Source organism: Ranitomeya variabilis, chromosome 5 (assembly GCF_051348905.1).
Source record: "Ranitomeya variabilis isolate aRanVar5 chromosome 5, aRanVar5.hap1, whole genome shotgun sequence".
Lineage (NCBI taxonomy): Eukaryota > Metazoa > Chordata > Amphibia > Anura > Dendrobatidae > Ranitomeya > Ranitomeya variabilis.
Window position 1 is genome coordinate 292,934,417 of NC_135236.1, and position 25,420 is coordinate 292,959,836.

General features: G+C 38.2%; 1 protein-coding gene across 2 annotated transcripts in view; it reads left to right on the forward strand.

Annotated features, from left to right (window-relative positions):
• Positions 1–25,420, forward strand: part of PLXNA4 (plexin A4) — a 1,056,784-nt gene that overhangs the window by 933,831 nt on the left and 97,533 nt on the right. For both annotated transcript variants that reach the window (XM_077264448.1, XM_077264449.1), the window contains 4 exons: positions 2,689–2,923; positions 6,722–6,864; positions 15,133–15,401; positions 23,504–23,570. In XM_077264448.1, coding sequence (XP_077120563.1) covers positions 2,689–2,923; positions 6,722–6,864; positions 15,133–15,401; positions 23,504–23,570 — 714 coding nt within the window. The remainder of the gene's footprint in view (positions 1–2,688; positions 2,924–6,721; positions 6,865–15,132; positions 15,402–23,503; positions 23,571–25,420) is intronic.

Consider the following 25,420-nt stretch of genomic DNA (forward strand, 5'->3'; position numbering starts at 1 on the left):
ATGGTATAATTGAAAACGTCATCTCAGCACGCAAAAAATAAGCCCTCATCCAACCTCAGATCACGAAAAATGGAGATTCTACGGGTATCAGAAAATTGCACAATTATTTTATTTATTTATTTTTTTAGCAAAGTTTGGAATTATATTTCACCACTTACATAAAAAAGAACCTAGACTTGCTTGGTGTCTACACCTCTGTATTGTCAGGTGACATCAAGCCCACGGCTTAGTAATGGAGAGGCGTCTATAAGACACCTATCCATTACTAATCCTATAGTGACATATAGACACAGACAGAATAAAGTCTTTTATTTGAAATAAAACAAAACACACTTTTACTTTTTAATTTAAAAATAGCAAACACAGTTATACACCTAACGCTCATACCATTGAATCCCACGTCTCTTGTAATAAAGCAAAAATGTAAAAAAGCAATTTCCCTCACCTGTCCGTCATTCTGTCACACACCGTAATCCATATCTGGGGGATAAACAACCTGGATGGTGCCAACACATGACCGTCCAGGCTGAGAACCACTGATGAATGAGTGAATGAGCTGCTGTGGGCGCAGCCTCAGTGACCAGCGGTGAAATCATCACAAAAAGACAACTGCCCTCGTGCATCCTAGTCCATCCAGCATGCTAATCAGTGGTGTGGGCCCGGTTACAGCATTCTGAGCACTGATAAATCTGCAATAGAGAATATTGTAATTCTAGCATAACTGCTGCACTGAATAAACTATGTGATACATTGCTGGAATCGGGGACCTTATACCTACCTCATGTTGCTGTCAGAATTAATGTCAACCTCTAGTGACGGATTCCCTTTATTGTGTTTTGTTCATCAGTTATTAGTAAAGCTAATGGGATGAAACTTTTAGTAGATCTCAGTTGAGAAAAATTACTCACCATAGGTGCCACTGTGAATACTCTCCTTTCATTATTTGTGAAAATATACTAAGTTATATAAAATAGTGCAAAGCTAAAATTATGAAAACGATCTTTGTAAAACCTATTAAAAATATTTATAAATTATTTAAAGATATACAAAACCAAAAAACAAGAAGTGAAACAGTAGTTTAAACTTTTTTTAGTTAATTATTTCTATTAATATTATTACTTTTACCCAATTTTAAAGGCTTTTTTCCTCCTCATCAGTTAAGAGGGAAGACCTTAGCCCCCCTAGGTTAATAAAATGTATGTCAAAACCAATTGAGAATAAATTATGAATAATACGAAGATAACACTAAAACATGTTAATGACTTTTATTAATGTGACACCCGGCATTCAATGTGAATTAAAGGTTTGCCATAAAACTAGATATAAAACTATTGGCGTGCCAACGTCTTAGCTGCAAATCAAAGGAGACAAGGTTATCGTTTGGATATGGTGGTAAAGGGAAGAAAGATAACTGGACAGATTTCAGCATACTTATTGTATCTTGTCTCTGTTATACAGTCACCCTGTCATATCCGTCCCAATGACTTTCTACTGTTGTCCAAAGGCCAAAGCCGATTTAATCCCAGAAGAGCTGGAGGACAGCTGAACTTTTGTGGTCAGCTATAAAATAGTCTTTTTTTTATCTTGCTAAATTATATAGGACATCTGCAGATCATTTAAAGTGTAACGCCTGAAAAATGATCTCTAAACTTCAGTTCAGCCCGCGATTTTTATCAGGTGTCCTTATGCATTTGATTTTATGAAAGGATCATGAAAAATAAGTCAGAATGTTTCTGTGTGTATATATTTTTTACAGCAGGAAAAAATAATCTTTATTCCCTGTAAGCTATTAGATCGAAAATACATTAATAAAAATGTGTATAAATATAAGAAATATTTTTTATTTTTTTAGATGAAAAATAATTTGCATTATTTTTAGCTCACATTAATATATTATTATATTAATATATTATTGATAAGTATTACCATTTTCTGCTACAGATGATCGTAATTGGAGAATTATGCCATGTGGTTATGCAATTTATTCGTATGGTTATTCTCGTCTTAAAATACAATCATAGGTAAAATCTGTTGGAAAATCGCTGCTTGTAAAAAAACAAACAAAAGAAACAATAGAATATGGGAGCATGTTGAAAAAGTGAAAAAACTGTAAATTTATAGCAACCTTAAGTGCTGAACCTGTCTCTTAATCTCGCAGAAAATACCAATATGTATTTATCGCTAAGAACAATAAAGGTGATCTGTGACACGTCTCACTAAGCTCGAGGGATTTTGCCTGGACTATTGACGTAGCAGATAGTTTTGTCATAACTGTATTCCTGTGGTTTTAGCTGCCTGGCGGACTGCAGGGGGTTTAGATAGACAGCCCCTATTAATAACGTCTAATACTTCCTACAGTGAAAAGTTTGTATAAGACATGTGTTTTGTTTAGGAGACCGGTGTAGCTCTTAGGCACAAGCAAATGTAATACTTTGGTAGCATGTTATAGATTATAATAATCCGTCTGATCAATAACCCCAAAGCTTGCAAAAAGGGAAATTGCTATTATGTTTTATTTTTATCCTGTGTTATACACATAAGGAAGAACTACCAGGTGGCACAGCTGAAAAAATAGAATTCTACAATGTCTCTATCATTGTAAAATAATAAATAGTGCCAATTTTGGTTAACACATTGTACAGTATATGCTATAAAATAGCTTTTTATTCCATTTTTTTTTTTTTGTAGGCTCGAGTTGGTGGGATGGAATTCTCTCCAGGCATGGTTTATATAACCCCGGATAGTCCTCTTAGTGTACCAGCCATTGTCAGTATTGCAGCAGCTGGTGGACTGCTAATCATCTTCATTGTGGCAGTGCTTATAGCCTACAAGCGCAAATCAAGAGAAAGTGATTTGACTCTTAAAAGACTGCAAATGCAAATGGATAACTTGGAATCAAGAGTAGCACTGGAGTGCAAAGAAGGTAAGACGTCGACAACAAGGTGGTACTTTGTAAAGTGGCTTCCTTCAAATGCCCATAGGTTGTCCAGTAAGTGCATCACTGTTTTTAATTCTATATAGAGTATATATTTAATCCCAATAAAGATAGGATACTATGTAAAATATAGTGAGCACAAGAATGCAATGACTTCAAAATCTCTTACGTGATTATATCTGTTTAGTCGTGTCCCATCCTTGGATACTCCACAGGTTGTTTCTCGCTTTGCTTCCATGTTTTCCATGTCTTCTTCCAATTGCTTGATGTTCAGTACAATGTCATTCTTGATGGTATCCAGCTATTGAGCCTTTGGTCTACACCAGTGTTTCTCAACTCCAGTCCTCAAGACCCCACAACAGGTCATGTTTTCAGGATTTCCTTACTATTGCATAGGCGATGGAATTAATGCTTGGCAGGTGATGAAATTATCACTTGTGCAATACTAAGGAAATCCTGAAAGCATGACCTGTTGTGGGGTCTTGAGGACTGGAGTTGAGAAACACTGGTCTACACTGATTCCTTTAACCACTGACTATTCCAAGTACTATTTCCCTTTTTAGTGAATTTGCCTTCATAACATTTCCAAAATAGGTCAGCTTTTGTCTGGTGAAACACCTCTGGGTTCATGTGATCATTAATATCTTTGTTGGAGATCTCTGCTATCCATGTCTACCATTGTGTAGCATTCCTTTTTTTACAACAGTATGTAAATGTCTTTAAAGTGAGGAGGCAAATTGCTGGAGTTTTGGGAAAGGAATGTTGTTCAATTTTAATCTATGCAGGATTCCAGCTGCTTAGCAGTCCTGGGTCTTTTATACTGGATTTTTCAATTCCTGAAGGTGGCCAGAAGGTGGCCAGCTCAAGAACCAAACTCTTCTCCTGGGAGGCCAAGCTGTTGTGATATAGTATTTGTCTTGCTGAAATATACAAGGACCTCCCTGGAATAGACATCTAGATGGGAGCATATGTTGTTCTAAAACCTCAGCATTGATATTGCCAATCATGATATGTAAACTGCCCATACCATACGTACTAATGCATCCCCATACCATCAGAGAGGCACACTTTTGAACTGTGCGCTGATAACAAGTTTTTATGGTCTCTCTCCTCTAGAGCCCTCATGACAATTTATTCTCGGTTGCCATAAAGAATTTAAAATTTAAATCATCTGACCATAGAACAGCTTTATATTTTGTCTCATTCCATTTGAAATGAGAAGACGGCAGCATTTCTGGATTGTGGTGATATATGGCTTCTTGTTTGCTTGATTGAGCTTTAGCTTTTATTTGTGGATTGTATTGCAAGCTGTGTTCACAGAAGATGATTTCTGGAGATATTCTTGAGCTCAGACAATGATTTGCATGACTGAATCATGCCTTCTTATAATGTATTGCCACCTGAGGGCTCGTAGATCACAAGCATCCAATATTGATCGCCGGCCTTGTCCCTTTTGCACATGGGTTTCTCTAGAATCTCAAAAATTTGGGGTGATATTATGAACTGTAAATGTTGTCTATTCAAATTCTTTGCAATTTTACTGTGAGGAACTTTTTTTCTGAAATTGTTCCACAATTTTTAGATGCAGTTGTTCACAGATTGGTGTACCTCTGACCATGTTTGCTTCTGAGAGTCTCTGCCTTTCTAACATGCTTAGTTTAAATTTGATCCTTCAGCTATTTTTCAATATTGCTACTTACTTTTCCAGACTTTTTGTTAACCCTATTCTAAATTTTTTGAGACGTGTTGCCACCATCAATTTCTAATTTGTTTTTCAAATACAAAGGAAAAATATCTAATATTCAGCTTATATGTGTTCCATATTCTTTTGTGAATACAATATGGCTATAAGAGATTTCCAAATCATTGCATTCTTTTTTTTTACAGTTTACACAGTGTTCACACTTTTTTTTAAATTGGGCGTTGTACATAATGGGATGGTCTGCAATGTAGGCTTGATTCTATTAAACATTACATAAAATTCTTAACTTGGATTGAGGATCATGGCGAATTAGATGAATACATAAACAAAAAACATCATATTCTTCCTACTAAACTCTACTTGAAAAAATATGGATTAATTAATTTGAAATTTATGCACAGAAATTGCTGAGAGATTGTATAGAGACATATACAGTTTCAACACTCCATAGTATGGAAAAATTGACATTTTGTGTGGCACCTGTGTGTAGTATTGTTTGAGAGAAAAGCTTGTGCTTTATAGGCAAGAAGGAATAATTGGAACATGCTACTTCTAGACTTTTACAAGATTGCACAGAGCCATAATAAAGTTTGTGTCTTTAAACTCGATAGACTTTGACTGGGAGAGTATAAGCAGCAAAGTGAAGTTTAGCTTCATCAAAAAGATTTATCTTAAAAAAGCAATGAAATACCAAAATGCAATGCAATCATCTCTACAATGGCAGTTCTTATGTTATTTGAGTGTAATATTAATTTTTAATTTGGTGCTTCAATGTGCATTGATAAGATGGACATTTCATTAAAGAGTAAAATAATACCCATAATCATCTCTATTCTTTGGAACACATTGCTTTTTGAAGACTACAATACATTGGTGTATATTGAATACTGACCTTAGTAACTCGCCCCAGAGCACCAGTTTTATACAACGCTGAGTGCCCAGCTGTTAGCATTTTAACCGCCTTATCAGAGTTTAATCACTTCCATAAAATAAAGTCTACAATTCCATACTATTTTTTAATTCCCTCACTCTTTATTAGTTCTAAACATGTCGGAGCATTGGGTCTGATTGGATATTGTACGTTATTGAAGTAAAGGAACATGTTGAATTAGTTTCTCTGAAACATGTAACTAAAATGCTTAACAAATACATATTTTCAAAATGGGTTCAATGTGACGACCTTTAAGTGTTTCACCTAAAGTATTTTATTATTATTCCACAACCTGTTTTCAATTTTATTTTCAATGTTATTAGCGAGAGTAAAGCTGGCAATAATGTGTTGTCATAGCAACCCGGTGTCAAGGAGGCAGGGAAGGCTTTCCGTGGCTTTATGGACACTGTGAAGGTTAAAGTGTTAAACCTAGGATTTTGTGTATTTTTCCACACGTCCTGCTTGTGTTCTGTCTCTCTTTTTCATTCATTCTGTATCGGTCGCTTTATTTTCCTCCATCCTACCTCTTTCTCACTTTCTATCTAACTTTCCTTCTTCCAGTCTCATCTTTCCAACCTCACTAGATTTCCTTTCTCGTGTTTCCTGTCGCTCTGTCAGTTTATTTGTAATTTTATTGTATTTTATGCCAATACTATTTTATTCTTCTTTTATAGGTGAAACATTTAGCTAGATTCCAATGTCATATCTGTGATATGACCATTGACAATGGAAAATTGCTTTATTTTAATAATTAATACGGATCTGTAATTAATTATATACCCCCAGGCTTTTCATAATGTTGTGTTCTGCTATATTGAACTTACCGTAGGTGAATCTTTTCCTTTAGCATGAGTATAATTAACTAATATAGTGCCGTCAACTCATTTTCTGGAAAATATGCTTTCCTATTGATTTCCATTTTTCCTATTAGTTACATTGCAACTTTTTTTAATGCTGTGGAAATGCAAATGTAGTAGTGTGGATTTGATATTTAATATCTAATTTATCTGCAATGTTGTAATAAGTCTCATCTGCTTCAATTTTCCCATTCATGTATGACTAGCTATGTACAAATGTGATGGAAGGGAACTTAGTAATTATCTATTACTATCTTACAATAAGATTTTTTCTGTATGTTACTTTTTTGTTTTAGCTTTTGCTGAGCTACAGACAGATATCCATGAGCTTACAAGTGATCTAGATGGGGCTGGCATTCCTTTCTTAGACTATCGCACCTATACTATGAGAGTGTTGTTTCCTGGCATTGAAGATCATCCTGTATTGAGAGACTTAGAGGTACTTTCACTTATATTTATAAAAAGTTATATATATATATATATATATATATATATATATATAAATATTTGTAATAACTCATGATGATTTCTGTAATGAGAATAATGAAGAATGAGAATAAATGAAGACAATAAATTATATGAAAATACCATAAGCTGTTCTGAATAGCATTGGAGGCTCAGCACAGATAATAGCACGTTGAAATTGAGGGAAATTATTCTGACTCTCAATGATACTTCTCAGAACTTACAGATGTAGCCTTTTTAAATGAGTAATCCACTAATAGACAACATCAGCCTAATCAATTCAGAACCACAATTAAAAAGTGCAAAATCTATACTCACCTTCCACAGTGGCACCAATCCAGTGATGTCTTCACAGCTGTTCCCGAAGGGTGACTTTACTTTGTTGTGGCATGAGCCTGCTGCAGCCAATAAGCGGTCATTGTATGACTGCAGCATTTACTATTTTGTCAGAGTGGACATCCACCCTGATGAAGTATTGATGAGCTGTAGCCAAACTGGCCTCTCGTTGGCCACATCAGGCACGTGACACAACAATGTCATGTCACCCTCCAGGACCAGAAGTGAATTAGCCACTGTAGAAAGTGAATATCCATTGTTTTTATTTTATTTTATTATAATAAGAGTCCTTAATTGATTAAGCTGGAGTTATCCGGTAGTGGAAAACCGATTAATAATTACAAATATGTAACTAAGGCCGGGTTCACATTAGCGTTTGAGTCCGCAGCGTGGTGCTGCGGACTTCTTTCCTTAGCTCCGCCTACTTCTGCATGCATGCTTCCAACCTATCTTTAACATTGGGTGCGCAGGGACATGCATTGTATGCGGATGCGTCCGGGTGCTTCGTTTTGACAAGCCTGCCGAACGCAACATGTTGCATTTTCTTGCGTTTGGTGGGCACGTCAAAATGATGCATGCAGACGCACCTGCATCCAGAGCATATCCCTGCGTACCCAAGACGCATAAGACGCACCACAATTTTCAGAAGGAAAATAGGGAAAAAAATGAATGCGTCAAATGGGGGGTCCATCTTACAGTCTTACTGGGGGGGTGGATTTTCAACACTGCTAGAGTGGGGTCACAGGGGATTTTCTATGGTCCAGCAATGTGATAGCTCAATCCGAGACTGGTACGGCAGGATCGGCAGTGCTCGATGGTACAGGGGCTCTGCCAACATTTTGTGAAAGCCCGGTACCCCTGCACATCCATTGCTGCATTGTGGTGGCCTCTGGGAAATCCCATCCCAGGCTGGTGCAGCAGGCTCGGCGGTGCACAGCGAAATACTTCCGGGACATAGTGCAGCGGCGCATGCGCACTAATGCTTTTCGGCTTTGCCCGCAGTTGGGCAAAGCATACTGCATGTGCGCAAGGCAAGATTGAATTGCGCATGCGTGAACTGCGGAGGAAGCCTACTGAAATTCAAGAAAATATTGCGGCCAGTGGGAAAGGAAGGGGTGAATGAAAGAAGAGGAAACACCGCCCATCGGACCGGACACAGGGCATTTACATAGCCCGCCAAATTCAGGTGACAAAGTCCCTTTAACTTTTTACATTTCCACTGTACTAAGTGCAGGTCTATCTGGCAATGTAACAGTTTGATGTAACAATTCTAATTAGGATATAGCTTATAGAAGGTAAATGTCTTTATCTCTCCTTAAGCTATCGGTCTTCACTGTTATATTACAGTTGCCAGATACTTATAATTAAGTGACAATATCTAATATATACAGTGGGGAAAAAAGTATTTAGTCAGCCCCCAATTGTGCAAGTTCTCCCACTTAAAAAGATGAGAGAGGCTTGTAATTGACATCATAGTTAGACCACAACTATGAGAGTCAAAACCAGAAAACAAATCCAGAAAATCACCTTGTCTGATTTAGCAAGAGTTATTTTGCAAAATATGGTAGAAAATAAGTATTTGGTCATTAACAAAAGTTCATCTCAATATTTTGTTATATATCCTTTGTTGGCAGTGACAGAGGTCAAATGTTTTCTGTAAGTCTTCACAAAGTTGTCACACACTGTTGGTGGTATGTTGGCCCATTCCTCCTTGCAGATCTCCTCTAGAGCAGTGATGTTTTGGGCCTGTTACTGGGCAACAGGGACTTTCAATTCCCTCCAAAGGTTTTCTATGGGGTTGAGATCTGAACACTGGCTAGGCCACTCCAGGACCTTAATTTGCTTCTTATGAAGCCACTCCTTCTTTGCCCTGGTGGTGTGCTTGGGATCATCATCATGCTGAAAGACCCATCCACCTTTCGTCTTCATTGCCCTTCCTGATGGAAAGAGGTTTGCACTCAAAATCTCACGATACATGGCCCCATTCATTCTTTCATGCACACGGATCAGTTGTCCTGGTCCCTTTCCAGAGAAACAGGCCCAAAGCATGATGTTGCCACCCCCATGCTTCACAGTATGTATGGTGTTCTTTGAGTGTAACTCAGCATTCTGTCTCCCCCAAACACGACGAGTTTTGTTTCTACCAAACAGTTCTACTTTGGTTTCATCAGACCATATGACATTCTCCCAATACTCTTCTGGATAATCCAAATATTCTCTAGCAAACAGGGGGACATGTCTGGCACTGCAGGATCTGAGTCCCTGGTGGCATAGTGTGTTACTGATGGTAGCCTTTGTTACGGTGGTCCCAGCTCTATGCAGGTCATTCACTAGGTCCCCCGTGTGTTTCTGGGATTTTTGCTCACCGTTCTTGTGATCATTCTGACTCCTCGGGGTGAGATCTTGCATGGATCCCCAGATCGAGGGAGATTATCAGTGGTCTTGTATGTCTTCCATTTTCTTATTATTGCTCCCACTGTTGATTTAATCACACCAAGCTGCTTGCCTATTGCAGATTCAGTCTTTCCAGCCTGGTACAGGGCTACAATTTTGTTTCTGGTGTCCTTCAACAGCTCTTTGGTCTTCACCATAGTGGAGTTTGGAGTGTGACTGTTTGGGGTTGTGGACAGGTGTCTTTTATAATGATAACAAGTTCAAACATGTGTCATTACTACAGGTAACGAGTAGAGGACAGAGGAGCCTCTTAAAGAAGAAGTTACAGGTCTGTGAGTGCCAGAAATTTTGCATGTTTTTAGGTGACCAAATACTTATTTTCCCCGATAATTTGCAAAATAAACCTTGCCAAATCAGACACAGTGATTTTCTGGATTTGTTTTCTAATTTTGACTCTCATAGTTGTGGTCTACCTATGATATCAATTACAGACCTCTCTCATCTTTTTAAGTGGGAGAACATGCACAATTGGTGGCTGACTAAATACTTTTTTCCCACTGTAAACTACCATCCCATAATATCATAGGGAATCACTTTAGTGTTGAATTGACCTTCCTAGCATGCTAATACATAAGGATTGGTATTCATTAAACACTATTGCTATGTGCTTTCTTGTGCCCCTGTCAGTTTCAATGCATTTCACCGATCCTGTAATGGGTGAGCGCATCAGGAGGCTCTATTATTATTATACTATTTATTGGCACCAGAGCTGCTGATATCGACTCTGGCAGCTGTGATAGGAGACGCAGTAGTGTCCTAAAGAATACAGCCAAACACAAAATAAAAAAGTTGCAAAAGTATTATAGTTCCTACATAAATAACTTTATTAACTCCCTTAGCCACAGCCAAATCTGTTCTAGAGAGCAACTCTCGATAATAAGAACCATTACATAGGCAGTCCATTCATCTCAATAAGCACCATCCGATGTGATACAGCCAATTCAGAAGCCCTTCACAAGAGTTTTGAAAAGTGTGTAAACATTAAGGACGCACTCCCTTTATTGCTTACACCTGTTTAAATATACAAGTAAGTGCCCTAATATACTCACCAATCGACTTCTCCAGTTTCCAGCACCGCTCTGGTCCTCTTCTAGTTTCGGATCACACTAGGGTCTATGTGTGAACGGAAAGTCACTTTCACAATGTAAGTCTATGGAACGTCAATATGAAGTTCCATAGGTTTACATTGAGGAGTACTAATTTAATATATGTAATGACCCAATTTCTAGTCAAATCAAGTGATTCAACAGGCCAAATAGAACATTTTGGATGCTTCCGTCATGAATGTCAATAAATTTATAATGGGTTCGTAAAAAAAGAATGTCACTGGAAAATATTTATAAATAGTATAGAACAACTCTAATGGAAATTATTTTGTTACAGTCTCCTGCTAATTGCCTCGCAGTAATTAGTACAAACAAGAACACTTCCCTGGAAAGAATGTCTTTTGAAGTTAATTGTTGGAAAAAGGTTCCTCTGCTTCTCACAATGTAGACAGGTTATGCAGCCCACTAAATTTTTGTCTATTTTCTAATTACACCAGCTTACAACAGACTTGTATAGTGCAGAAAGAAACGTCTGATAAACAAATAACCCTGCTTTTATTATATTCTCGTTATGTTAGGTGGTTTTGGCAGTATTTCTGTAATTAGCTTTTTAGAATATATTAGAAAAGAGTAAAAAGCAGTCATTTGAAATAAAGTGTGATATATCAAGAGGATACTGTATTTATTTGATTTTCTTCCAAAAACTAACTTGAAGTAATTGAGCATAAGTCTGCTTCCCAATAGAATTGCATCAAGATAATGTGTGTTATCCAGGCTTACTGACGAAAATTACATTTATATATTTTGAAAACTTTTTTGTACACATTGTGATACTTTGCCAAAACCACCCCTCCCTGTAAAGTATGAAAAGTAATAACAGCTTGTATTTTATTGGTCCTCTAGTACAACTTATTAACTCCAATTGTTTGTAATAAGATCTTGGTTACTTCGTTTTATCACCAAAGTTAGCCAGAAACCTTAGAATATCCAACTTTTTTTCTTTAAAAAAAAATCTGCTGGCTTAAGTTAGCTAGTAGCATCCAAAATTTTTAGCTTTTAGTCTATGTTCACACATTCAGTACTTTGTCAATATTTTACATCAGTAAACACCAAAAGCAGGTGCGGAACAATCAAAGGAAAAGTATAATAGAAACACGTCACCACTTCTGTGTTTATCACCCACTCCTAGTTGTGGCTTACAAATACTGAGATAAAATACTGACCAAATACTGAACCTGTGAGCATGGCCTTACCTATGGCTATCTGAATAAATCTTTTGATATATAGTAACATAGTAACATAGTTATTAAGGTTGAAGGAAGACTTTAAGTCCATCTAGTTCAACCCATAGCCTAACCTAACATGCCCTAATATGTTGATCCAGGGGAAGGCAAAAAAAACCCCATGTGGTAAGAGTAAGCTCCACCATGGGGAAAAAAATTCCTTCCCGACTCCACATACGGCAATCAGACTAGTTCCCTGGATCAACGCCCTATCAAAGAATCTAGTGTATATACCCTGTAACATTATACTTTTCAAGAAAGGCATCCAGTCCCCTCTTAAATTTAAGTAATGACTCACTCATTACAATATCATACGGCAGAGAGTTCCATAGTCTCACTGCTCTTACAGTAAAGAATCCGCGTCTGTTATTATGCTTAAACCTTTTTTCCTCCAGACGTAGAGGATGCCCCCTTGTCCCTGTCACCGGTCTATGATTAAAAAGATCATCAGAAAGGTCTTTGTACTGTCCCCTCATATATTTATACATTAACATAAGATCACCCCTTAGCCTTCGTTTTTCCAAACTAAATAGCCCCAAGTGTAATAACCTATCTTGGTATTGCAGACCCCCCAGTCCTCTAATAACCTTGGTCGCTCTTCTCTGCACCCGCTCCAGTTCAGCTACGTCTTTCTTATACACCGGAGACCAGAACTGTGCACAGTATTCTAAGTGTATGCTACAGGGGAGGGTAAACCAACTATTTTTTTTTTATCAATGGCTTGCACAGTTATACACCTTGAAATTAATTCTTAAATGTACAGTCATTCTGTTGTTTTAGAGATATCCAGTAAAACTTTTTAAAAAATCAAAAGTTTATGTCTTGCATTAGAATATAAGGCAATCCATTAGCTTAATTAATTAATTGCCACCTATGTCAAGCTTTAAGACCAGGATGGAGAACACAGGCTCAAAGGGCAATATCTGGAACTTTAAGACCCAGCAGCGTGAGATGCATACCATTTCAAACTTTTCAGTGATTTTAAAAATAGTACATTTAAGTGTAAAAGTACAAAGGTATAAAAAATGATGGTTCCAAGTTAAAGAGGACCTTTCCTCAACTTTTCAATATTGAGCTTAACGCTGGATGTAATAGTGGCTGCAGTGTGGAATAAAGCATTTCTGCTTGCTTTAAAATTCGCCTCTCCGTTGCAGACATATTGGCAATCAAATTATTTGGCACCTATTGAGTTAACTTTTGTTAAGTCCAAATTGGTGTTATTAGATAGCAACTGTTACCTGGAGAAGAAGTGAAAGTATGTAATAACACCCACTTGGACTTAACTAAAGTTAGCTCATTAGGTGCCACATATTTTGATTGCTAATATTTCAGCAACAGAGAGACAAAATTAAAAAAATAACAGCAGCCATTATTATTTCATGTTTTCAGCTCAATATTAGTGATGATGATGATGAGCGAGTATTTTGATTGCTTGTTTGTTACGGAATCCCCAAATATATTCAGGCTGTCTAGCCGCTGCAAATCATGCAGCTGCGGCGACAAAAAATAAATCTCCGAGCACGCCCATGCTCGGAAATCTCGAGTAACGAGCATACTCCCTCATCACTACTCAACATAAAAACGTGGTGTAAAGTCATCAGGAAATATTGCACAATGTATTGCATCTTATTGCAAAACTTGTGAACAATCCATATAAAAGAATATTACAGTATGCCAACGCATCGTGGAAGCTACTCATTAAGTTGGGGCCATGTAGGAACTTCCTGTAGATGAGGGCTCTTGACAACCTAAAATTGGAATATTCAGTGTACGTGTATTTAGGCCACATTTTGTCTAAGTCCACATTCACACTTTCCATATTTGATCAGTATTTCACATCAGTATTTGTAAGCCAAAACCAGGAGTGGAACATTCAGAGAAAAGGCATAATAGAAACATATGCACCACTTCTGTATTTATCACTGGTTTTGGCTTACAAATACTGATGTGAAAAATTGACCAAATATTAACATGTGAACGTGGCCTTAGACAAAATGTTGATACGAGAGAGGGGAATACAATAAAACATGAGTTTGAGGAGAGAATGGGTTGGCTCTCCCTGGATTACATTCCAAATGAAGGATATAAGATTGGGTAGAAGTATAAATGAGTCTCAGCTTATGTTATTGTGAGCGCATTCTATGTAAGGCTGGTTTCACATTTGCGTTTTTTGCCGCTGCATTTTAGCGCAAAAAAACGCATGCGTTTTTTTCCTATATTTAACATTAAAAACACATGCGGTTTTTTTGTATGCATTTTGCCGCATTTGACGACGCATGCATCGTTTCTATGCTTGCGTTTGGTTACAGAAATGCAACATGTAGTAATTTCTAGAGGCATTTTTTGCCGCAAAAAAACGCATGCATTTTTTTGCGGCCAAAAAACGTATTGCTGTCTATGTAAACGCATGCGTTTTTAAGCACATGCGTTTGGTTGCGTTTTAAACGCATGCATTTCAATCGAAAAAAACAAGAATACACACTGATAAGCCACCCCCCACCATCAAGGTGATAAAGGGATCCAAACCCTAACCCTACCCCTACCCCTAACCCTAACCCATCAAGGTGATAAAGGGATCCAAACCCTAACCCTACCCCTAACCCATCAAGGTGATAAAGGGATCCAAACCCTAACCCTACCCCTAACCCTACCCCTAACCCTACCCCTAACCCTAACCCTAACCCATCAAGGTGATAAAGGGATCCAAACCCTAACCCTACCCCTAACCCTAACGCATCAAGGTGATAAAGGGATCCAAACCCTAACCCTAACCCCAACCCTAGCTATTTCTATTTATAGTGGGTTTTTGTAGATGATTTTGATGATTGGCAGCTGTCACACACTTCTCAGCATGCATTTCAAAAATGCAAACGCAGGAAAAAACGCATGTAAACGCGTCAAAACGCCGCATTTTTTTACCGCATGAGAAAACGCATGCATCTAAAAAACGCAGCGTTTGCACGCATTTACATGCGTTTTTTTCACCACCTGTGTTTGCGTTTTAAACGCTGCGTTTTTAAACTCAAATGTGAAACTAGCCTAAAATGTCCAAATCTTGACAAATTTGTCTTGTTTGTTTAACAGAAATCAAGCCTCAATCAGGGATTGTTTATTTTTCCACAGGTCCCTGGTTACAGACAGGAACGTGTGGAGAAAGGGTTGAAGCTCTTTGCCCAGATGATTAACAACAAAGTTTTTTTACTCTCCTTTATTCGGACTCTTGAGTCTCAGCGCAGCTTTTCTATGCGTGATAGAGGCAATGTGGCTTCCCTCATTATGACAGTTTTGCAGAGCAAATTAGAATATGCCACGGATGTGTTGAAACAACTACTCTCTGATCTTATAGATAAAAATTTGGAAAGCAAGAATCATCCTAAACTATTGTTGAGAAGGTAAGTTTGTGTACATGTATACATACCTGTTGTGAAAAAGTATAAAGGTATTTATTGTCTATTGCATGATACCTATTAGACACCCCAAAAATATATGTCCAAAATAACTATTAAGTCCCCAGAGTCACCAAGAAAATAAATACACTACAGAAAGTATCACAAATATACAGTATATTGTCATTGTTAGTCCATAAAAGCTATTACAAAAATTAATGGTTGTGATGAGTGAATTTGCCAAAATTTGAATCTGTTAAACAATGTAGGGAAATGAACAAACCATACCATAGGCTGATACCTTTAAAAAAAGATACAGTAGATGAGGTTATGTGCTCACCTGAGTGAGTGGGTAGGCACAACTCCTGTGAAAGCTCAATAACAGTTCCTGCTGCTCCATGGCTTGGAATGATCTCCACCAGGAAGCTTGAAGGTAAAGACAATTTTGACAGTTTGGGCTGCGCTAACCGAAATTAAGACCCTTAATCCAATATATAAAGAATCAATTTTTATTGCACAATTATTTGTTCTTTACCATGTTTCAAAGCACCATTTAGTTCATAAAACTCCTTCTCACACAACTTTTTCTTTTATGATTCCATTTTTCTCAGCATCCACCCATTTTCCTATCTTACCTTTTTTCATTTTTAGACAATTTCATTTTCTCACTACTCTATTCACCTCTTTTCCATTAAACTACACTTCTTGTATATTGTTTTTTTCTGTCATTCTGCATTGAACCTGCCAAGGGCAGAGCTCACGCACTTGTTCCTTCCTTCACACTATATGTTGATTACAATTCCTTACCACTTTTCCTTATCCTCCACCTCCCTACCCTCTTCTCCGCTGCGTTCTCAGTTTTCCCCCTTATCTAACTGAAACTTTCCTAACTATACTGCAGCTCTATAAGATTATTCCTGGCCTTTCTTCTCATTTGTACAGCAGTGTTCTTTCTTCACTTCCATCTTGTTTTTTTCTTTTCTCTTTTTCTTACTTGATTTCCCCATTAATTGATGTCACTGCGGTCCCACTATGGTGGCTTGATCTGTAACGTCACTACAATATGTCACCGCTTTAGTCAGCCAGCTGCTGAGCTCAGTGCTTGTGTAGAGCTTGATGGCACATGACGCTGATCTCAGTGCTCGTGTAGAGGTTGATGGCACATGACAATGAGCTCAGTGCTTGTGTAAAGGTTGATGGCACATGACGCTGATCTCAGTGCTCGTGTAGAGGTTGATGGCACATGACAATGAGCTCAGTGCTTGTGTAGAGGTTGATGGCACATTACACTGAGCTCAGTGCTCGTGTAGAGGTTGATGGCACATGACACTGATCTCAGTGCTCATGTAAAGGTTGATGGCACATGACAATGAGCTCAGTGCTTGTGTAGAGGTTGATGGCACATGATGCTGAGCTCAGTGCTCATGTAGAGGTTGTTGGCACATGACACTGAGCTCAGTGCTGGTGTAGAGGTTGATGGCACATGATGTTGAGCTCAGTGCTCATGTAGGGATTGATGGCACATGATGCTGAGCTCAGTGCTGGTGTAGAGGTTGATGACACATGATGTTGAGCTCAGTGCTCGTGTAGGAGTTGATGGCATGATGCTGAGCTCAGTGCTTGTGTAAAGGTTGATGGCAAATGACGCTGATCTCAGTGTTCATGTAGGGGTTGATGGCACATGATGCTGAGCTCCATGCTTGTGTAGAGGTTAATAGCAAATGACGCTTAGCTCAGTGCTGGTGTAGAGGTTGATGGCACATGATGTTGAGCTCAGTTCTCGTGTAGGAGTTGATGGCACATGATGCTGAGCTCAGTGCTGGTGTAAAGGTTGATGGCAAATTACGCTGATCTCAGTGCTCATGTAGAGGTTGATGGCACATGATGCTGAGCTCAGTGCTTGTGTAGAAGTTGATGGCACATTACGCTGAGCTCAGTGCTTGTGTAGAGGTTGATGGCAGATGACGCTGAGCTCAGTGCTCGTGTAGAGGTTGATGACACATGATGCTGAGCTCAGTGCTCATGTAGAGGCTGATGGCACACGACTGAGCTCACTGCTTGTGTAGAGGTTGATGGCACATGATGCTAAGCTCAATGAATGGCTAACTAGAGTGACATGTGCAGTTTATATGACATCACCTCTCTGTTCACAAAATCAGGACCGCAGGAATGGCAAAAGCTAGCTCTGTTTCATGGAGGGATAAGTACCTGCTCAGTTTATTTTTATACTTTACAAACATTGGGGACCATTTAAAAGTTGACAACCCCTTTAAGAAAGGCAAAACTAACAATTAGCGATTTCATAGGATATTTGCATGTCTCTTTTGTGTGAGAAATGGGGTAATTTAATTATATGTGCATTGGAAGTAATTGATGTAGTACAGCATCAGTCTGAGGACTTGTGTACATAACCGATTTTCTTGGATGAGGATAATACGTGGTTTTCACTTGTACCTATGATATTCTATGAGGCTGTGCACATGTCCAATTTTTTTACACGGATGTGTCCAATGTAGATCTGCGTGTCAGATCAAAATAAGAAATGAAAGTCTATGGGTCCGTGAAAAACATTGGACCGCACACGTTTAACATCTAAATGCGGTTTGATTTTCTTAGACTAATAGAATGAAGAGGGTTGAGAAACTTTTTTTACTCTCCACATCTGAAAAAAATACTAATGCCACTTTGATCAGAATAACTGGACCATTTTTCTCTGATGTAAAGAAAACAGTCATGTGACCATACTATTGGGTTGAATTCAGATGTCCATGTATCACAGTCAAAGCACTGGATACAAAGCATGGACTGGTCACTGTTAAGGATCGAGCCATACTGTCCTGAATTTAGAGAGCTGTCCCGCTGTCTTACTGGTGGTTAAGGGTATGTCCCGACTTCAGCTCTATTTGCCTTCTCAAGACACAGACACTGCTGAATATAATGGTGGAGCAGGGAACCATTACATCCTCCTCCACCATTAAGTCTATACAGAGACTGGAGATTGATGCTTTGAGCCTACGGTAAGAAAAGCACAATATGAATATTTTGTTCTGGTTTGTTATTGTCACACAATATTCTCACATGGCTGAATATTCAGTCTATGCAAAGACTTAACTGTGGTGGACACATGTAATGGCTAGTCAGCATAGATAAGGAGCAGGACACATGGAAGGTGTGTGCGTTGATGGAGCAGAACTGTGTGTACACTGTGGAGACATCACACTGTTTATGTGTGGCATTATGAAGACCACAAAAATAGTACAATATTGTGTGGGAACACTATTTGGCTTTAGTAGGAACAATATTTCAGTGTGGACGCATGTAGAGGAGGGTGAGATTAGGGTCCTGAGTTAGTGTAAAATAAAAATTGCCACACCACAGTAAGTGTACCTTTTTCATATATTTCATAGTTGACAGCTATGTATATCCCTATGAGACTGTTGAGCATGGGAGACTCACGGTTACTCTATGCATCATGGTCTGTGCCTGGACTGTAAAACATGGACAGCTGAATTCGGCCTAAGACCTTATTGACACATTCGTATATCATGATCTGGAACTGCAATTTTAATGACTGACTGTGGGTCTCTGCTCCTGAACTTATCAGTTTCATATGTGTCTATGAGGCTGTAGAGTTCTGGCCAGGAATCCACCCGTCAGTCCATAAAATCATGGTACATGTTGGAACCGTGATATATGGATGTCTCAAGTAAGCATTAAAAAGAACCTGTCATGTGAAAGAAAGCTATTAAGCGGAAGATAAGCCTTTATTCTGCAGGTTAATAGAATTCTGATGTTGTGTGGCCGCTGTGCCATTACTGCCGCATAGAAACAAACGTTTCCATTGAGGCGAGGCTTCAGGCGGTTGTAACCACACCCTGGCACTGACTGACAGCCGGCTCTGTACTCATGCACTGGCTGTCAGTCAGTGTTGAGATCTGTTTACAGCTGTTGCTTACTATGTACTGAGAAGTGACTGAAGCTGCAACCCTATGACTGAAAGCCTGAGGCTGTCTAGAGGAATAAAGTTAATTTCCTCTCAGTAGCAGGGCTTTCAGTGCGGTGGATACACAATGTTAGAATGCTGCTAACCTGCATATTAACCCCATATATGCATATTATTAGTGTTTTTCACACGACATGTTCTCTTTAAAGTACATTGAAACAACCTTATTTTTGGCCTGTATATTGTTAAATGTGAGCCTATGTGCTGTGAACAAAGTTACAGCATGCAGTAGCCTAGTCTAATTTATAGGGCAGACTAGTACATATAAATAGCAGATTTGCACCTTTCCACAGAATTACAGATGTGACTGGCACAAGTTGTACAATGGATGCATGAATATAGCATAAAAAAGGATTGTAGATCTACTCGCCTTCTCACCCACGATAATTAGAATAGCCATTCAATTTCTAATTATCAGTTATTGGTCGCAATATGGCTTCTATGATTTCTTTGCATAAATTGTGGCTTGTGACCGTCTTTCAGAGCGCATTCTGGCTCTCAAGGTAAGAAAGGTTGGGGATCACTCACTTATACTATAAAAAGCAAGATTAAAGTAGTATATAGTGGGCTTATCAGAAGTACCTAGATGCTAGGCATGGAGCCTTTCCAAGTGATAGCATTGCAGAGGGGCTGATGGGAGTCAGTGAATGCACATGTGATTGATCTATTAAAATGCTGCCATCAGTGAATGACAATGGCATCTAAATGATTAATGGGGTTGTCCACCTCTAGGACAACCTCTACTCGATCCTAATGTTTTGCGCCAATAAAATAAAAACACTTATACTCACCCCCTGTGCTGGCGCTGTCCCAGGGTAAAAATGGTTTTTAATTTCCTGCAATTGTTCACAAGTCTGACTGTGGATTGGTAGAGTCCAAAATCTTCATCAATGCCAGCCTGATAATCAATAATAAATCTTCTTCTACGCTCGTCAGAAATCTACTTGTTTTTGCCATGAAGCACTTCCTCAAACGTGTAGTGTGAAGATCAGCCTTTGATAGAGATATAATTTTTTAAATCAAACAGGTCGCTTACTCACGACAGATTGTCATCCCATTGATTGAAAACATCAGACTGTAATTACACCTTCAAATCATCTGATAATTCTAAAGGTTCACATACTTTTGCCCCCACAGATGTATGATATTGGATCATTTTCTTCAGTTATAAAAATTACAAAGTCTAATATTTTTGACTCACTTGTTTGATTTTGTTATCTTTATTTCCTTTTAGGACTTGGGGGAGAGATGGGAATATTATATAGTTTTAGACAAAATTGCAGAAATTCTGAAGTGTTCACATACTTTCAAACCCTGTTGTTTACTGATCCAAGAAAGAATCATTTATTCCATTCCAATTATCATGTATAACGCTATACAGACAAGCAATAGTTGATTTTTTTACACCACATTTATACGGAGCTGATGTGAGCAAATGGACACTTTTTAATATGCAGTATATATATATAAATGTGTAGATACACCTATGTGGTACAATGATATTTTGTATGGTGGTAGTAAGTGGTATTACAGCTTTGGTTTTCATACATATTAGGATAATATATTGACACACTGTGGGCTCAGGAGAGTGAGGAGGTTAGTCATTTATACTACCACCTAAAAATTCGAGTGGATGCATTTTAGGATCTAGACATCAGATAAATTATTTCCATAGACAACAAGAGAGACAATGACATCTAGTGTTATAATCAAGTACTACATTCTTTAAAAATAAAAACAATGAAAAAGAATAAGAAAATATTTTAAGAAAGTGAATAACAAGTATGGGGAATTCAAAATTAATTTTGAATGTGAACAGTTATATTACTATTATAAAAAAATATACAGATGTATAGATATGATCATAAATATATTAATCCTGGTTGTTTACCACATTTCTGAGTTGTGTATTTCTTGGATAATATTGCAGTTCACTGAGTATTTAACAATGCAGAAGTGATCATGCATAAGGCAAAGCTATATTATGGAGTGATTACTTAAAGTATCACTACAGGGATTTTTTTTTCACAACCCGAGTGGTATCACTAATGTCTGTTCCCTGTGTGTGATAAAATACTTACAGTTGCCGTCCTCTACTGGTGCCAGTGCCACTCCAGTCCCTCTCTGCCATCTTGTGACCACAGCTCCTGACTGACCAAAAGTTACCACAAAACAGTCACCACTTCTCAATGTAAGTCTATGAGAGACTTGTACGAAGTCTCAAGGATTTAAATTAAGAAGTGACTTCCGGTCCACCCAGTAAACACCGGAGCGATCCGACAGGTCACAGCTCCGGTCATGATTGAAGAAGCACTATAAACAGCAGAAGACAGTGAGAAGTAAGTATTTTACTACACATAGGCAACAGACATTGATGATAGCACTCCAGTGCTGAAATAAAAAAAATACTTCAAAGTGGTATCTAATGTACAATGAGACAGCGTTTTCCTCTGTATACAGTGTTTCTAGAGAAGAATATAATACCTGTAATATGGCATGCAATAGGTTATGGCACATTTTTCTTAGTAACTTGTAGGTTCATAGAAAAGTACTTAGAGGGGTGGACATAGACAGAAGAGGGCCCCTGTGCAAGAACAGCATATAGGTTATTTGCAGTCCAATAATGTGTCTGTGACAGTAACGGTTTACTGCTTTAAAGGTGGACGCGGGCCCCCTTACCTACACAGGTTGCACCAATGGTATCTTGGCCCCTGAGATACAGTATGGGCTCACAAATGGCTATGAATGCTGTATTATGGAACTATACAATTGATGACATATCCTCAATGTCAGATCAGCCGGGTCCAACACCCCCCCCCCCGCTTATCAGCTGTTATTGGTGTTGGCGTCAGCAGCCGCCAGCCGCAACTACTCACTTGCAGAGCTGGTCGGTCTCTGAGTGTGTCCTCTGCAGGGTACTACACATCCACCTCCTATTCAAAACAATGGGAGGTGGATGTATAGTACCCTACCGGGGCCATGACCAGAAGACGGCCAGCTCTGCAAGTGAGCATAATACATCTGTAACAGCCGTTCGGTAGTGGTGTTGGTTGTCGGACCCCGGCCGATCAGACATTGATGACATATCCTTCAATGAAAAAGTAGTGGACAACCTCTTTAACCTGTATAAGCCTGCAGTCTATGGTTTTCAACTATTTTGATTTCCTGATTTATACAGATAAATTATTACCTTGAATGATTGTAATAATTTCAGTCTGTGCCTCAATCATTAAGTATTGATTGTGGTTTTGTAAAACATTAGCAGCATGTTTTCAAAATTGACATTGTTTAAAAAAAATTAAGAAAAAGGTGGGCATATATGTTCATATTTAAGAAGTGTTTTATTATACTTTGGCTTCAGACAAAAAGAACCAAGCATGGCTTTGCTTTAACAAAGTAATTGTTCATGTGGAATATGTTAGTGTTTTCTGAGAGGAGGAACTGTCCTTGGTGCTGAACCATCATGTGTTTGGTTACTGTACTTGAAAGATCCAATTCTTGTTAAAGGCAACAGATGAGGGCAATATTCTATACATGAAACTCAGAAATAACATGTTTTAAGCATTATCTCTAAGACTTCAGGGTCTCTAGGCTTTGCAATGTTTGTTAATTATGGCGTTCAAGTGCCTCCAGCCGTGTATGCATTAAGGCTATGCTTGGCAGACAGGTAGTCTAAGCCTTTGCTTGATAATTTTCCAAATTTGCCTGTTGTTAACTTAGGATGGCCTTCACAGAAACACTTGAAGACACTTAAAACCTTAAGGAAAAAAAAATCAGTGTTTTAGCAGCTTTAATGTTAACGACAGTATCCTACTTAATGTGCAAAGAAAGAGGCACAAGGAAGTGAAGAAACCTACGGAACCTTCTAACTTTAAATTTCAATGTGTTTCCAGTCCCTCTCTATAATTAATTTTTATGTGGCATTATTTCTCAATGTAACTGTCATAGTTTGATAATATATGTTTTTTATTTTCATGAGTATAGTATGAATACACAGTATTTTAATACACATTCACATATGTATGTATATGGGTTTACAGAAGCTGAAAGTCATATATGATAGTATTGTTAATAACATTTTCCATACTTTTTTCATTTATTTTAGAACAGAGTCGGTTGCAGAAAAGATGTTAACAAATTGGTTTACATTCCTCTTGTACAAGTTCCTTAAGGTTGGTATTTTCCTGCAGAGAGTACGTACATGGATATGTTTGATATACTGTATATGTATTCTTATCTTTAGGGGACAGTGAGGGAGAATTATCAATGGCGTCATAGGATGCATGTATAAGTCAGCGAAAAAGTATTAATTCTAATTTTTTTGTAAAGCCAAATGGAACATAATAAATTTGCAACTCACCAGACTTGGTAGATACTTCGGCCCTGATTTATGAAAGCTTTTACGCCATAAGTCTGGTGTAAAATGATTTGAAAAGTGGCAACATTTTTGCACAAGGAGCAGTTGAGCAAAAATGTTGAGACTTTTGACGTTTTCATGAGCATTTGCCACAGCTCAGTCAAATTTGCTTGGGCTCATGGGGGACAGGGGAGGCACAAGGGCGTAACACCATAGCTTATCTCGTTCATGTTCCTTACACAAGAACTTTTACACATGTCCCTGACTGGAGTAAGATTTGTGGCAAAGCACATGGAAGCGTACGCCACTTGTCAGATGCTCCTGATTCATTGAAAGCTCTGAACGAATCAGGACTATCTGTCTCCAACTTGTCCTCTCTTGAAAATTGCCAGTCTTGATGCATCAGGGCCCTTCTCTTTATGTCAGCTTATCACCAATATACTTGCCAAAATTGTGCACAAATCATGGCACATCTTTAATAAATTTGGCAATTTTTCCAATTCAACCTACACTGTTTTTGTAGACACTTTTTTATGGGTTGTATGTCGCTAAAAAATAATAAATGAGGTGTACATCAAATTTATTTGAAAAAAAGCGGAGTTGTTACCCATACAAATAAATTCTGGCTGGCAGATCCACTCTCCATAGACTACCTACATTAATGTAGAGAAAATATTTTATCTATACAGGTGATAGATTTTAGTTCTTGGCTCATACAATAAGCCTAAATATTAGCTATTTACCTAAATATATTCTTTTGACTGAGTTATGTTTTCACTAAACAAATATTATAAAGGGACGTATTTAGGTTTTCCGTTACATGGAATATAAAGAAGCACCTTTATTTCAAAACAAATTTTCATAGACATTTGAGACATTGATTTCCATTCATATATTCTACAGAAAACTATATTAGGAGATAGCTGTGATTGTAGACAGCAATCCTTCAGAAATGAGTCAGAGAGTGAATTCTACCCATTGCCCCATACTGCGGTAATTTCCCTATGCATTCAGATGGAGGATGATCTCACACAGTTTACAGAAGAAAAGTCCCTTTCCAATTCCTCTTTTCTCGCTGAGTTGTTGATGTTTTGGTAAATTAAGTTTACATTCAATCATGTAACATTTTGTTGTTTATTTGCATTATTATGTGCAGTAATTTCATGCAGCCCCCTCCGCACTGCTGTGCCCGAAACCGTGAGGAGCCTAGTATATGTCCCCAGCACCTGCAAACCCAGCATATCTTATTTGTCAGGCAGGCTCTCCAGGCCATTAGCTGCAAGCAGGGTGTGAGCAAACAACTCAGGATCTCACACAGGCCGGAATATGTATCTTAAACAAGTTTACCAAGTCCCACTGTGCCCGGGCATTTCTACAGCTTCCATGGCTATACAAGCAGAGTGTAACATATAATCATCATGTCATTTGTGTCAGTGCCCTGTAATTATCAAGTGGCAACCAGACCAAATTTCCATTCAGATCTGGCAGATTATCTACTAAAAAATGACCTTTCTAATAGCAGACATTTTGCATTTATTTGCAGACAGCTGTCTGTAAGAGCAGACGTGTGCTGACACAGAGCTAGATTACGGAACTATGTATAATAATAATCAGTGATACGCAATAATTTGGGATTCAAATTTGCCGGCTTTGTCTAATTTTCCC